Genomic DNA, 16,250 nt, shown 5'->3' on the forward strand with positions numbered 1-16,250 from the left:
GTAAAATGGAATGTTTCAAATAATAGAAAAGATAAACGATTTTAAATAATAGAAAAGATAAACCGTCCATTTTAAATAATAGAAAATATGGACACGTTAACACGCCTACTGTAAAAGCACATAAGTGCACCGTTAACTGCCCATTGTTGACACCGTTATTAAGATAAAATTAGTTAGAATTTACACTAAAGTAATTCAGATAATATTTCAAATTTTTAAATGACAAAATTTTTAAATTTTTTATGTACTCTCTTGAATATTAATTTTTAAATTTAAATTATATATATTTTAAATTTTGTTTGTTGTACGACTATTTATCATATTAAAAATGTCAGAAAAAATAAAAGATTTATAAGTTTGTAGGAATAATAAATCTATTACACTGTTAATTTTCTTCCATTGTGAGGTCTTTTATTGTATTTTTGTTTTAGTTTCTTCTTTGATAAATGCACTTTTTAGGTAATTTATATTTTGCAATGGCTAATTTTCTTTTGGTTCAATTTAAATACAATAACTAACTCTGAATAAGTAGATAATTCTAGAATAATATTTTGGATCAAGAAAGTGGAGAAATGGTAAATTAAGAAAGTGGGGGTAAATTTCATTAAAGTTAAAAAATTAATAATAATTAACTCCTTACTTTACTATTTTACCAACTTTTTTATTTTAGAGGGTTCAAATTTTAATATTTATTGTTATATGAATAAACCTGTGAGATATATTTGTCCAGATCCTACTATTTTGATTGTAGATACTACTAAATAGGCAATCATGGAAACAGCTGATGAAGCTCGAAACCAGGTATCGGTGGTTACTTATTTGGTGTTCAATGTTCTGTATTTAAATTTGCTCTTTTGGAAATCACTTAATATAAATATTTTAATGTTTTTCTTACTGCCATAAAGAATATGAAAGTTTTTAACATTTGAAATCTTCTGAGTTAAAAGCAAATCCTAAAGGTTGAGTAGTGAATTTTCAATCAATTGAGCAGTAGTGTCCATTAAGTTCCTTCACGAAGAAAGGTTAAATTACACCAATTGGTCTCTAAATTTTTAGTGAAATTGTAAATTAGTTTCTACACTTTAAAATTTTATATTGAATTTTTAAAGAGAATTAAAATTTATAATTTAGTCTTCATAGATAAAAAAATATTGATTTAATAGAATATTCTGTTAAAATAAAAAATATGCTGAAAATATTCTATTAAATCAAACACTTTTTGAACAATGGGACTAAATTACAAATTTTAATTCTCTTTAAAAATTCAATTACAAACTTTTAAAATATAAGGATCAATTTACAATTTCACTGAAAATATAAAGATCAACTATGTAATTTAGCCACGAAGAAAAGTATTTTCATATACTGTGAGCCATTATCTTTTGTTTGCTAAGATTTTAAATTCTCATGCAGCCCTAGCAAATTAAAAGACTCTGAAAATTTGCATTTCTAATGTTTTAAAATAAATGTAGTTTATTAAAACAAAAACTTAGGGCCATTTGAGAAGTTTTAAGATTCAGTTTAGATAAATAACTTAATTACGCTTCTTTTAGAAAAAATAATTTAAATAATAAATGACTATATTAAAAGTAACTTATAAATAAATTATTTTATGTTTGTGTTTTTAGTTCTAAAAGTGTTTATTTTATAGAAATATAATAAAAAGTAATAGTATTATGAGAGAAGTCATTTTTTTAACTTCTCTATAAGCTCCTAAATAACTTTTTAGAAAACTATAATTTGATTTAAAAAATTATACCAGACATTAATACTATTACTTTTCATAAGTCAAAAATTAAAAAAATTACTTTTAAAACTTCTCAAACGGGCCCTAAAAGTAACTTTTTTGAGATTTTGACTTATGAAAAATAATAATATTAATATCTGGTGCAATTGTCAAAATTAAATTGTAGCTTTCTAAGAAGTTATTTAAAAGCTTATAGAGAAGTTAAAAAAATAACTTCTCTCATAATACTACTATTTGTTATCACATTTTTATAAAATAAGTACTTTTAAAATTAAAAATTCAAATACAAAATAACTTATTTATAAACTACTTTTAATGCAGCTATTTATTTTTTAAGCTACTTTTTAAAAACAAACTTAAGTTGTTTACTTAAACTGGCTAAACTTCTTAAATAAGTTCTTTTGAAAAAGGAACTTAAAATATAAGGAATTTTATTAATAATAACTTTTAAATGAGTTATTTTGTATTTGAAAAGTTATTATAAAAGTCTTTGTTCTAAAGTTGTGCATTAAATAGGAGTGATAAAATAGTTTTTGAAAATATGAGAAGTCGCGTTTTTTAACTTTTTCAAAAGCTCTTAAATAACTTTTTGAAAAGTTAAAAGTTTATCCAAAAAATTATACCAAATACTATTAATGTAACTTTTTATAAGTCAAAAATAAAAAAAATAATTTTTTAGTGTTTTCAAAAAAACCCTTAGTATCAAAAAGAGAGGTTGGGATAGTTTTTAAAAAGGAGAAATGATGCAACTTTTTTTACGTTATAAAAGAAACTTTTTATCTTCTTTCGCTTCTTATCGATCACTACTAAAGTATTAATACTAAAAATAAAATGTGTACAAGAATAGTATATACAAAGATGGTGCATATAATATTATTCTTTTAAAAGAGTGATATTTTTCGAAATATAAAGTTAGACACTGAATAGGAGAATTTGCCTTTATTATATGAAGACGTACATATATAGATTTATAGTACATTATTACTGTTTTTCTCTCATTTTATGATCTGATTGTAGGGTTCAAGTGTAAGCATTTTAGAGAAAAATCCTAGAGTTGTTTTTGTATTAGGTGAGCCCTGACTCATTACATTCAAATTAATATGTTTTTCATGTTCTTCTCACAAGATATTCTGCTCCATTGAAAATGATGCAGGTGGCCCAGGCAGTGGGAAAGGAACACAATGTACAAACATTGCCAAACTGTTTGGTTATACTCACCTCAGTGCTGGAGATCTTCTGCGAGCAGAGTCCGAATCTGATTCGGAAAATGGGTATGACTTATGAGTCATTCAACCATTCTTTGTCTCTCTTAAAATCGTTTGAATTCAATTTAGTATGATATCATTGTTATAGCCATTTGGATCTCAAGGTTATAAAATGTGTTCAATATCAATGAAGCATGATTAGGATTAATAAAATTATTAAAATCCTAATTATCATGTGCATCATCTTTTGTGATTTGTATTCATATATTCTTCTTTTTTAACTCATTATGATAGTATATTCTTTTGGCCATACTTTCCAAATTCATATTTCTTTCTATACAAATTTTATGTTTTTTCCCTATACTTGGTATTATTCCTTGTCAATTTCAACAGGTAAATTCTATTGTTCAATTTTGTTAATTTTCTCTTGGGTTTATCTTTTCAATTCCTTTATTTTCTTGTGTTTGACACTTGACAGAATAATGATAAAGAATGTGATGAAAGAAGGGAAAATTGTTCCTTCAGAGGTGACAGTGAAGCTTCTGCAACAAGCAATGTGGAAAATTGGCAAGGACAAATTTCTCATTGATGGCTTTCCTCGTAACGACGAAAATCGAGCAGCATTTGAGAATGTGGTAAGTTCCTTTCTAAATTCTAAAAATGTTTTAATTTGTTTGATTTGTTTTCCAAAACGGATATATATAATTCTATCATCTTTTAATTTGTTTGATTTGCAGACTGGAATAGAGCCAGCTTTTGTTCTGTATTTCGATTGTCCCGTGGAAGAGATGGAGCGACGTCTTCTTAATAGGAACCAAGTTAGTTTTGTCTTTCCAGAAAAAAAAAAACAGAGAACTGTTTCTTCTAATTTTCTTATGGTTATCAGCAAATTCATCTTTTTTTTTTTGGATAATGAAGGCAAGAGAGGATGACAAGATTGAAACAATAAAGAAGCGATTTAAGGTTTTCTTGGAGTCTAATCCACCCGTAATTTCTTATTATAGCGAGAAAGGAAAAGTTCGCAAGGTATTTAGTATCTTGGTGCTGCAACTACAAGTGTTGATAATTGAGTTTTAAATGCTTTGTAGGACTAATGGAATAAAATTTTGATTCTTATTAGATTGATGCAGCAAGGTCGATTGATCAGGTTTTTGAGTCAGTCAAGACAATTTTCGAAGCACAAGACTAGATGGTAAAACCATTATTTTAGATGCAAAAATTTGGTTACTGAAAAGAAGCTTCGCAAATCAATAATATAATTTTATTGGAAGTCTCTTGTGTGTTAGGAATAAAGTTTGCTTTTGAATTCATTAAAATTGACAACAGGATACACATGTGATCAGCAAGGTGGTGGGTGTCGGATACAGAAAGAAAATGCAGGATGATAGTGCCCTGAGAGTGAAATTATTATTGCTAAGAATTCGCACAATTGATCAATGATGAAACGTAGTAATTAGTATGGTTGGCTGACTTCAATTCTATGGTATTTCATGGTTGACTGATTTTTAGCATCGTTTGTTTCTACTTGAATAACATATCAATGCTATCTCTTATATGTATAAAGTGTAGGGGAAAAAAATAAAAAATATAAAACAATAACGCCCACCGTGGGGCTCGAACCCACGACCACAAGGTTAAGAGCCTTGCGCTCTACCAACTGAGCTAGACGGGCTTTTTATTAGAAAATTTCAAAACTTCTAACAATTCCAATGTCTATTGAAAAAGCAACTAAAGAAAACCATGTCAAAATTTCAATGAAAAAGGTATATTAGAATGAATATACATGGAGTAAATAGCTATTTTTAGCCACCAAAATTCTGAATGCTGACAAAATTAATCATAAAAAATTAAAATTGAGTTTATATTCATAAAATATGGGTTCTTGCAAAAAAGATTATTCAAACTCTAAAAAATAAAATAAATTTTTTAAATTATCCTTTAATATAACTTTATCTTAACTTCTGATTTTATTTCACATTATTACTTTTTCAATTTCAAATCCTACCATCCCTCTCATTCCTAACTACTACTTTTGCTACACCCATCACCATTCTTCTTCCTCCATCTGAGTAGGCCTTCTTCACAATTTTATGTTGCCGTGTTTGATATGAAAAATTCAGTACTCAGTGCCACCTACGCTGCATGAAGGTGCCTTCCACTGACACTGCTGAAGATCGTCGATCTCCAATGCTGTGCGCGCCAAGAAAGAGGTAGTTCGATGTGTCCGTCAGCACCGACGTCGCTAGGAGTTTGGAGAAGAGGATACAGGTGGCGATGGCGGTGGCGACAGAAACAACGTCTGTTGATAATTAAAGCAACTTGCACAATCATTCACCGCTATTATATACAAAAGTTCAGTCAAAATTTGGTCAAAAATTGAAGGAAGTAAAATTTGCAATGACTATGGGAAGCAACTAGAAAAGTTACAAAGGATCATGGTCAAATGTTCAAAAATTTACAGTTGGATAATTCTAGACATCAACATGTAACACTTGTGACAAGTTGAGTTTCTTCTACAACTTTCAATAAGTTACTTCCTTATATACAAGCTTAACCATTAAGCTTAGTTACAAGTTATTTTGTTTAAACCGCCAAATATAACTATAAATAGGTGGTGCATCTCTTGTATTTTATCTCTCCATATATGAAGAAGAATGTTTAGTATTTGTTTTGTAAAATTCTCTCTTTGTTAATATGAGTGTTAGTGAATTTGAGAGATGGAAAAATATGACGTGATTTTGGGGTCAATTAAATTGTGGGTATTATATTTATATTTGGTATCAGAGCTGGGTAATCCAGCGCCTGGTGTGTGAGAGTTTGTGAGGTGTGGGAGAGTTTTCACATAGTTGTTGATTCATAGAGTCGGTATGGCAAATACTTTCAATATTGTGTGGTCCGGTCCCAAGTTAGATGGAAAACTTGATTATAGTTATTGGGAGACTTTGATGTCTACCCATTTGAAGGCACAGAACCCGTGAAATTTCATTGAACCGGGTTCGCAAGAAGGAGCAGATGTTGTCCAACAAAGGAGAGATCAATTGGCGCTATCTCAAATTCATCAAGGAGTAGATTATACGGTGTTTGGCAAAATAGAAAATGCCAAAAGTGCAAAGAAAGTATGGAACACGTTGAAGCTGTCATACAAAGGCGTAGATAAAGCTCAGAAAGCAAAGCTACAGTCTTTAAGAAGAGAATATGAAAGGTACGAAATGTCGAGCTCAGAAATTATTGAGCAATATTTTACTTATGTTACAGATCTTGTCAATAAGATGAGAGTCTATGGAGAAGATATGCCCGATAGCAAAGTAGTGGAGAAAATTTTTCACACCATGCCAATGAAGTATGACCATGTGGTGACTACGATACTAGAGTCACACAATATGGATACCATGACGATTGCAGAGTTGTAAGGAACCATGGAAAGTCACATCAGTAGAATACTTGAGAAATCAGAAAAATCAACCGAGAAAGTCCTAAAAAGCCGAGTGAATTTCAACAATGTTGCAGAATCAAGTTGTACACAAGAAAGACAAGGTCGTGGTTTCAATTTTCAAAGTAGAGGCAGAGGAAGTTTCAAAGGTAGAGGTCGTGACAATTACAACCAAGGAATTTACAACAATTTTACACCACCTAATCAAGGAAGAGGTGGAACGAATTTCAGGCCTGTCAACCGAGGAAGAGGTCGAGGTAATTTTTATCAAAAAAGAACCAATTTCAACTGTTTTCATTGTGGAAAGTATGGACACAAAGTAGCAGATTGCATATTCAAAGTGATAAATAATAATCAAGCACACGTTGCAGAAAATCAGCATAAAAATACTGATGACAATCCGGGTACTCAGACTTTATTTTTTACAAGTAATTCATGTGTAGAAGATGAAAATATATGGTACTTGGATAATGCTTGCAGTAATCATATGTCTGGTAGAAAGGAGTTATTTTCTTCAATAGATGATTCAGTTAAACTATTATTAAAGTTTGGTAATAGTACAAAGATCCCTATTGAAGAAAAAGGGCACATACCAATTAGATTGAAGGATGGTTCTCTGAGTTATATTTATGATGTTTTCTATGCTCCTGAACTTGATTACAATTTATTGAGTATGGGGCAATTATCTAAGAAGGGATATAAGATGATAACTTATCGTGGATATTGCACTGTGTTTGACAACAACGGAAGGTTCATAGATAAAACAAAGATGACTTCAAACAGAATGTTTCCATTAAAAATTCAACATGTTAATTCCTCTTGCATGAGTTCTGTGATACTTGATGATAATTGGTTGTGGCATATGTGGTTTGGGCATTTTCATTTTTATGGCCTAAACTACCTGTCAAGAAAAGGACTTGTTTTTGGTCTACCACGGATTCATATTCCCAATTGTGTTTGTGAGATTTGTCAACTGGGAAAGAAGCACATAGATCCATTCTCTACAGGAAAGTCTTGGAGAGCTAGAAGATTACTTGAAATTGTGCATTCAGATCTCTGTTCTGTAGAAGTTCCAAGTAATGGTGGTAGCAGGTACTTTATCACTTTTAGTGATGATTTTAGTAGATATACATGGGTATACTTTCTGAAGCAAAAATTAGAAGCATGTGATGTCTTTAAGATATTCAAGGCGTTTGTCGAAAAACAAAGTGGCTGTAAAATCAAAATTCTTAGAACAGACAGAGGAACAGAATATCTTGTATGTTCAGAATACTTTAAGCAACACGGAATTCAACACCAACTAACAACTAGATATACTCCTCAACAAAATGGAGTTGCTGAAAGAAAGAATAGAACCATCATGAATATGGTCAGATGCATGCTCAAGTCAAAACAAATACTTAAAGAGTTTTGGGCAGAAGTAGTCGCAACAGCAGTTCATATTTTAAATAGGTGTTCAACAAAGAGTGTTTGTGATAAAACTCCAGAGGAAGCTTGGAGTGGAAAGTGGCCTTCCATCCATCATTTCAGAGTCTTTGGGTGTATTGCTTATGCCCACGTACCAGATCAATTAAGGAAGAAGTTAAATGACAAAGGCGAGAAGTGTATTTTTATTAGCTATAGCACAGACTCAAAAGCATACAAGTTGTACAATCCAGAAACAAAGAAAGTAATCATCAGCAGAGACGTGATGTTTGACGAGAAAGCCATGTGGGACTGGACACAAAGACAGAAAAGCATCCGATAGTAATTTCAAATACATGTGATGATGAAGAAGAAAGACAACCGAACGCAATCGAATAATCAGAATCATCTAAAAGACCTCAAAGAGAGAGGAGACTACCTGCTAGATTAGCAGATTATGAAGTTGGCAATGACAACGATCCGTTCGATGAAGAAATCATAAATTTTGCTCTATTTTCATATTGTGAGCTGTTGAACTTTGAAGAAGCCTTTAAAGACAACAATTTGAAGAAAGCAATGGATGAGGAGATTCATGCCATTGAGAAGAATCACACATGGGAGCTGTTAGATTTACCAGCAGATAAGAAGCCGATTGGAGTAAAGTGGGTTTACAAGACTAAGTACAAATTCAGTAGTGAAGTTGATCGTTTCAAAGCAAGATTAGTTGCAAAAGGATACAAACAAAAACTAGGTATCGACTACTTTGAAGCATTTGCTCCTATTGCTAGATTAGACACTATTCGTATGATTATTTCACTCTCAGCTCAAAATAAGTGGAAGATACATCAAATGGATGTTAAGTCTACATTTCTAAAGGCACTTTAGAAGAAGAAGTGTATGTTGAGCAACCTGTAGGATATGAAGTTCTTGGAAAAGAAGATAAAGTTTATAAATTGAAGAAATTTTTGTACAGATTAAAGCAAGCACCAAGAGCGTGGTACAAGAAGATTGATTCTTATTTCATTGAGAATGGTTTCAAAAGATGTCCGTTTGAACATACTCTTTATATCAAGTTCGTTGAACCTGGAGATATCTTGATCGTGTGCCTTTATGTTAACGATTTGATCTTTACTGGTAACAATTTGAAGATAATTACAGAATTCAGGGAGGCTATGATAAAGCACTTTGAAATGACAGATATGGGATTGATGTCTTACTTTCTTGGCATTGAGGTGGTTCAAAGAGATGATGGAATTTTCATTTCTCAGAAGAAATATGCAAATGATATTTTGAAGAAATTTCAAATGGAGCACTCAAAACCAGTTTCTACTCCAGTCGAAGAGAAGTTCAAATTGCTGAGAAAAGATAAAGGAGGAGCAGTAAATCCTACATACTACAAAAGCTTAATTGGAAGTCTAAGGTACTTGATTGCGACTAGACCAGATATTGTGTTTGGAGTTGGTTTGCTTAGCAGATTCATGGAGGAACCTTGTACCAACCATTTGCAAGCGGCAAAAAGAATTCTTTGATATATCAAAGGTATGTGCTTTAAATGATGGTATTTATTATGAAAATACTACTGAAGTGAATCTTGTTGGTTACACTGATAGTGATTGGGCTGGAGATATAGAAATAAGAAAAAGTACTTCAGGGTTCGTATTTCATCTTGGTTCTGGTACAATTTCTTGGTTTTCAAAGAAACAACCAGTAGTTGCTCTCTCTACAGCAGAAGCAGAATATATAGTAGTAGCAAGTTGTGCATCACAAGCAGTTTGGCTAAGAAGAATTCTTGAGGAATTGAACGAGAAATAAAGTACTCCAACAACAATATTTTGTGATAACAAATCAGCTATTGCACTTTGTAAAAATACAGTATTTCATGGAAGATTGAAGCATATTGATATTTGGGTTCACAAAATTAGAGAGTTTGTAAATGAGAAAGAAGTTGTGATCGAGTATTGTCCAACTGAAAAAAAGTTGCAGATATATTTACCAAGCCATTGAAGACCGAATTATTTTACAAGTTGAAGAAGATGCTTGGAATGATAAACTCTACAAGTTTGATTTAAGGGAGGCAATGTTGATAATTAAATCAACTTGCACAATCATTCACCGCCATTATATACAAAAGTTCAGTCAAAACTTGGTCAAAAATTGAAGGAAGTAAAATTTGCAATGACTATGGGAAGCAACTAGAAAAGTTACAAAGGATCATGGTCAAATGTTCAAAAATTTACAGCAGGATAATTCTAGACATCAACATATAACAATTATGACAAGTTGAGTTTCTTATACAACTTTCAATAAGTTACCGCCTTATATACAAACTTAACCATTAAGCTTAATTACAAGTTGTTTTGTTTAAATTGCCAAATATAACTATAAATAGGTGGTGCATCTCTTGTATTTTATCTCTCCATATATGAAGAAGAATGTTTAGTATTTGTTTTGTAAAATTCTCTCTCTGTTAACATGAGTGTTAGTGAATTTGAGAAATGAAAAATATAATAGTGTCATTTATGTGAGCAAGTAATTTTGGGGTCAATTAAATTGTGGGTATTATATTTACAGCGTCGAAGCATTCCCTACCGCGGTCGGGGATTCATGCCGAAGATGATGGGATCGATGCACTGAGGGAGAACTTGATGCTTGATTTGAAGACTGAGACTGACAGGATGAAAGATGCGATTTTGAGGAAGGAGGCGGTGGCGGTGGCTGCGGAGAACGACAATGTCGACCTAGTGGTCGAGCGAATTGTGCAATAATTTGCACCGATGATGCGTGAGCATCTTGTCCATTTTTTCCTAGTGAATTTGTACTTAAATTGTTGAGTTTAATTAAGAATTAATTATATTTTAGCCACTATAGATGCTATTTTGAGTCTTGAGCAATTTTATCTATTTCATGTAGTATTCGGCTAGATTTGATGGAGTTTCTGTAGCACAAGAATCAAAGGAGATGGCTACGAGGAGCGACGCGCACACGTGCCTGACGCGTGCGCGTGATCTGGAAGTATCTATGGCGACGCGTGTGCGTGACTGACGCGTACGCGTGAATTAAAGATTTGCTCAGCGACGCGTCTGCGTGACTGGCGAAGAAGACCAGCGACGCGTACGCGTGACGTGCGCGATCTGCAGAATTTACATGGATTGATTCGTTTGATCTTTTTAATTTAATTCATGTCTTAGTTTATATTTTAATAATTGTTTTCGTTCTTTATTTTATGAATATGGGTGGAATTGAAGTATGACCCATGTTCTAATTGAGTTGTTGTAAAACTTGGAAAAGCTCTTTACTTGAACAACAGCTGGAAAACATATTATACTGAATTTCTAATTGTTTGTATTTAACGGGATACGTGACATATAATCCCCTTATTTTTGGATAATTAGGATTCTTTTGGCATATAAACTAGAAATTGATCATCACCCTCTAATTGGAATTAATTGACCAATGAATTGGCAATTAATGAATTTTAGAGGAGATTAGAAAGGTATAAGGAATTAGGGTCTAGTCACATATAGTTTTCCATGAATTAAATCTTACATGATTAAATTAATTAGTAATAAAAGTTAATCCGAAAATTAGATAACTCTGAAACCTTAATTGTTTTCTCAAATATTTTATTTCCAACTCATTGCTGCTTGCTTTCTGAAAATTTTAAAGTATTGTTTAATGCTCTTTGAATATCTCAAAACCATTTTCTGCTTGCCTAACTAATCCTATCAAACGCTATTGTTGTTTGATCCATTAATCCTCGTGAGATCGACCCTTACTCACGTAAAATATTACTTGGTACGACCCGGTGCACTTGCCAGTAAGTTGTGGGTTATAAAATACCGCATCAACCGACGACAATGACTAATGCGGATGGCAAGGACGGTGGTGGTTGAAATGAGGTCCTGGAATCTGAGGACGAGAAGGGTTGCATATAAGGATCCAGCGGTTGTTTGTGGCGAGGAGGAATGACAGTAGCTACGGATGAGAGGGGTGGTAGAGTTGGAATTGGAGGAGTGATAATGTAAAATAAAATCAGAAGTTAAGATAATATTATATTAGAAGATAATTTGAAAATTTTATTTAATTTTTTAAAATTTAAACTTTATTTAATTTTTTAAGATTTGAATAATTTTATCTAAAAAAATCATTTTTTATAAATATAAAATCAATTTTAATTTTTTGTAATTAATTTTGTGAGTGTTCATATCTTTAATAGTTAAAAATGGCTATATATATTATCGTAGTTTTAACTTAGACTAAGGGAGAGATTATCAATTTCTAGAGAGTAGTTTCTTACAAATATAACATTATACGATCTAATCATTATAATTCGGTCATAATTAATCATAAATTGGCTATGTTAATAGGTTACGGTATAAAGATAAAATTTTAACTTTCAATATTTATTTAAACAAATTAGTGAATTAGAGTAATCTAAAGTTGGTTTTAGCTATAGTTAGAAAATATATAAACGGCCATTTCTAATTATGATAATTTATAACTACGTAATTGCATTCAAGTAAAACGACTCCATCTGTAATCACAATTCTCTACAAATAAGGCAATTCTTGAACAGATAAAGGTAGGTAAAAAAAATCCTCAGAAAGGTTTACTCATGGTTTTAAAAATTGGACCGAAACTAAAATTTGACGCTACAAATTATTTATATTCCTAAATAAAATATTTAATTAATTTATTTAAAAAATACTGAGAAATGCAATTATCTGGATGATGCCCAACTATATGAACAAACAACCTAATAGCATGATATCTTTTAAGAATAGTATTATGACATAATTTGTCATCTTTCAATTATTAATTTGGGTTATGGCAAACGTATAATTATTGAAGTTTGCTAAAGAACTAATGGAGTATTTGTATAATGTGTATAATAAGTTATTTATTTGGTTTAATATGAATTAAAAATAAATATCTCAAAATAAAATACTAATAATTTTTTAAATATAATATATCTATATTATCCAGAATAACCATCTAACTACTAAAAATAATAAACATCTAATATCCTATTGAATCAAACATTCCTATACTCTCATTACATACATTATATAAATACTTCATAAACTTCCTATACTTCCTCATAATTATTAGAGTCGTGCTATCTTTGTGCACATAGTCACATAGAAGAGAACAATAAGTTGCGTGTTGCCATGTTTTTATCGATTGTAAACGGACAGAGACAAAAAGACAAAAGGCTGAGTTTAAATAACCCACGCCAAATACTTTCTAGATGGAACTTTTCCTTTTCCTTTTTTTAGTTTTTAAACTTTTGGAAAAAAAATATATAGGTCCCTAACTTTTTAAACTTTTGACAAATACATTCTTAACAAAATTTAAATATAAAAAAGTTCTTAACTTTAACAAACGGAAGACAATTTAGTCCTTCTGTCTATTTGCCTCTCATACACCAAATAAAACTGGCTGACGTGGCTGAAACGGTATCCAAGTATTCGTTACGGTGCCACGCTGGAAGGAGAATAAAGTTTAAAGGACAAATAAGTCCTTGACGTCATTTTACAAATAAAGTTTGAAGGATAAATAGGTCCTTGAGAATTTTCTTTTCAAAATTAATAAACTCCTTTCCTAAATTCTCTCATTTACCTCTCTCCATTTTTATATTCCTCTCTACTATTTTTACTCTATACATAATTATATTTTATATTAGTAATTTGACAAATCAAAATATGTCATTTGATATTTTTTTTACAATTAAAATATTTTAAATGTAAAAGTATACACATTAAATTATTTTAAATTTTAGATAAAGCGGATATCTTGGTCTTCTTAGTCAGAAACTTTTGTCAACTTACGACTTTTTTGTAAAAGTAGTTTGATTTTATAAATCTTTTGTGTCATACATAATTTATACTGTTAGAACAAAGTGAACTATAATTTTAAAAAAAATATTCACGTAATGTTATTATGGATAAAAATACTAGTTCTAATATAATACACAAATGCATTAATGCTAACTTAATACATGAATGATGCACAAATAAACTAATGCTAACTTGATGCATAAATGAACTGATGCTAACTAATGCCACTGGTATGATGAAAAATGAACTAATGCAATTTAACAAATTCTAATATAATACACAAATGTACTAAAACTGAACTATTGCAATTTAAAAAAAAAAGTAGAAACAGAACAAGCCCAATTTCTACAATTTTAATACAAATAATTTAAATTGTAGAATACAATAAATTAACTAGATTTCAAAATACAAGCATAATTTTATAAACTAAATTCTCGTAATAAAAACATAATAGAAGCATAATGAAAAAAAAATTTCTCAAGGACCTATTTGTCCTTCGAACTTTATTTGCAAAATGACGTCAATGACTTATTTGTCCTTCAAACTTTATTTCCGTTCCAGCGTGATACCGTAACGAATACCTGGACATCGTTTCAGCCACGTCAGCCAATTCCATTTGGTGTATGAGAGGCAAATAAATGGAAGGACTAAATTGTCCTCCGTTTATTAAAATCAGAGACTTTTTTATTTTTGAATTTCGTCAAAATATATTTATCAAAAATTTAAAAAGTCACACCTGTCTTTTTCTCTTCAACTTTTATATAGATGCATAATTAGTGAACGAAAATGCTACACAAAAGTGTGATTTGTACACACTCAAATATATGATGTACGACTCACCATGTGAGTGAAGTAGGCCAAAGGCCGAAGCAGACTTGCACACATGCAAGTATGTAATTTTTTTCCTTAATGTATAGACAACTAATGATTGTTGTGGAAAATTTGAAAATACACGCAACTAATTTTTTTTTCCTTTAATGTATAAATGGACATTTTCTACTTTTCAATAAAAATAATTAGTTATTTGATAAATTTTAGTTGTATAAATAGATATTTTTATTTGTTTGATGACAGAATGTCCAAAAAAACTTGCGTGTATACCTCGTTAAAGCTTTCGCTTATTATGATATGGTGAGTAATTCGTGAATCACTAAAAATGTATTTAAAGAATTTTATCGTTCACAACAAATATACCTAAATTTTGTTATAGATAAAAATATATGCAAATAATTAAAAAAAATTTAAAAACCAAAATAATTCAGTGATAACTAGCAAAAAATTTTTAAATTTGACTTTATTTATATAACTTCTTTACTTTTTGATCTTTTATCTCACCTTTTTATCACTCAATTTATCACTTTATATTTCTAACTATTAGAATATAATATATTATATATTGATAGGATTTTTTATAATTTAATTTTCATATATAATATTACATTAAAGACTAATTATAATAATATACTTTAAATGTTATTAATGTTAATTGATTTTTTTTGTAATCACTAATTTATTTTTTTTTCATTGTTTCAATGTACTTACATAATATTATAGAAGTTAGAGTAATCTAAATTTTAATTGTCATTAATTTTAATTATTTTTTTGTAATCACTGATTTATTATCTCACTTATGTAATATTTATTTCATGTTTTTTTAAAGTGGAATAATAATTCATTCTGATTTTTTAACACACATATTTTTAAATTTTATCATAATTGGATTGAAAAAATATCAAATACTTAAATTAATTTATTCAATTGAAAGATGTACTCATAACATCCATAAGTTCATACACATAACATCCATAATTTCATATTAATAACATTCATAATTTCATACATATGATGTCCATAATTAATAAATTTTTACAATTAATATTACTAAATTTCAAATTATGTGTCTTATTATAATTTTTAAATTATTACCTCATATATGTACTAATAGGTCATGATTTTAATTATTTTAATATTTTTTATTTAATATTTATATGTATATTTATTTATTGATTTTAATATAACGAGTTAATAATTATTTTTAAAAATTTATTTTTAAATTTGTTGTATAGTAAAATTTGTTAAAATTTTTAATTTAACATCCAAATATAATTTTATATGTATAACATCTATAATTCTAAACACATAATTTCTATAATTAATAAACTAGTGTTAATTTATTATTTATTATTTTATTTTATAAATCAAAAATTAATCATTTTGGATGTTTATGATTTTTAATAAATAGAGATTAATCAAATTTAAAATATTTTTATTTTTTATAAAATCTATTAGGTGAGTTGACATTTTTTAGGATTAAAAGTATCAAAATTTAACATTTTTATTTGAGAAAAAAATTATAAAATTATGAATGTAATAATAATAAAAGTATTTTTTGAGATTTAATTCACATTAAATTTAGAAATAATTTTTAGTGTAATTAAATGAGAGGAGATATATAGTTATAGAAAGAAATTAATTGTGTCAATTAAGTTTAGAGAGTAATTGACACTCTCTTATAAGTGCAAATGTTATTGATGATGTATTTTTATTTATTGTTTATAATGTTTTGGCTATTTAGCATTACTCAATTTAAAAATATAATAAAAATATCTAACATTAAATATGCA

General features: G+C 29.4%; 1 protein-coding gene and 1 non-coding gene across 2 annotated transcripts; one reads left to right on the forward strand and one right to left on the reverse strand.

Annotated features, from left to right (window-relative positions):
* The first annotated feature begins 714 nt into the window (after positions 1–714).
* On the forward strand, positions 715–4,396 carry LOC107494978 (UMP-CMP kinase 3-like). Its single transcript, XM_021125217.2, has 7 exons — positions 715–801; positions 2,765–2,816; positions 2,901–3,018; positions 3,431–3,587; positions 3,690–3,770; positions 3,871–3,978; positions 4,073–4,396. The coding sequence occupies exons 1-7, from the start codon at positions 772–774 to the stop codon at positions 4,139–4,141; spliced, it is 615 nt and encodes a 204-aa protein (XP_020980876.1). The 5' UTR covers positions 715–771; the 3' UTR covers positions 4,142–4,396.
* Positions 4,397–4,551: 155 nt separating this feature from the next.
* On the reverse strand, positions 4,552–4,624 carry TRNAK-CUU (transfer RNA lysine (anticodon CUU)). The gene has a single exon. It is a non-coding gene; the product is annotated as a tRNA-Lys (tRNA).
* Between the last annotated feature and the right edge of the window lie 11,626 nt (positions 4,625–16,250).

The sequence above is a fragment of the Arachis duranensis genome, chromosome 6 (assembly GCF_000817695.3).
Source record: "Arachis duranensis cultivar V14167 chromosome 6, aradu.V14167.gnm2.J7QH, whole genome shotgun sequence".
NCBI lineage: Eukaryota > Viridiplantae > Streptophyta > Magnoliopsida > Fabales > Fabaceae > Arachis > Arachis duranensis.

What these genes read in the sequence shown, in the direction of transcription:
- LOC107494978 (XM_021125217.2), top strand. Translation starts at nt 772, where the DNA reads ATGGAAACAGCTGATGAAGCTCGAAACCAG. An exon ending in TAGAGTTGTTTTTGTATTAG is followed by an intron (nt 2,817 to 2,900) that starts GTGAGCCCTGAC and finishes AAAATGATGCAG; the next exon opens with GTGGCCCAGGCAGTGGGAAA. An exon ending in AGAAAGGAAAAGTTCGCAAG is followed by an intron (nt 3,979 to 4,072) that starts GTATTTAGTATC and finishes GATTCTTATTAG; the next exon opens with ATTGATGCAGCAAGGTCGAT.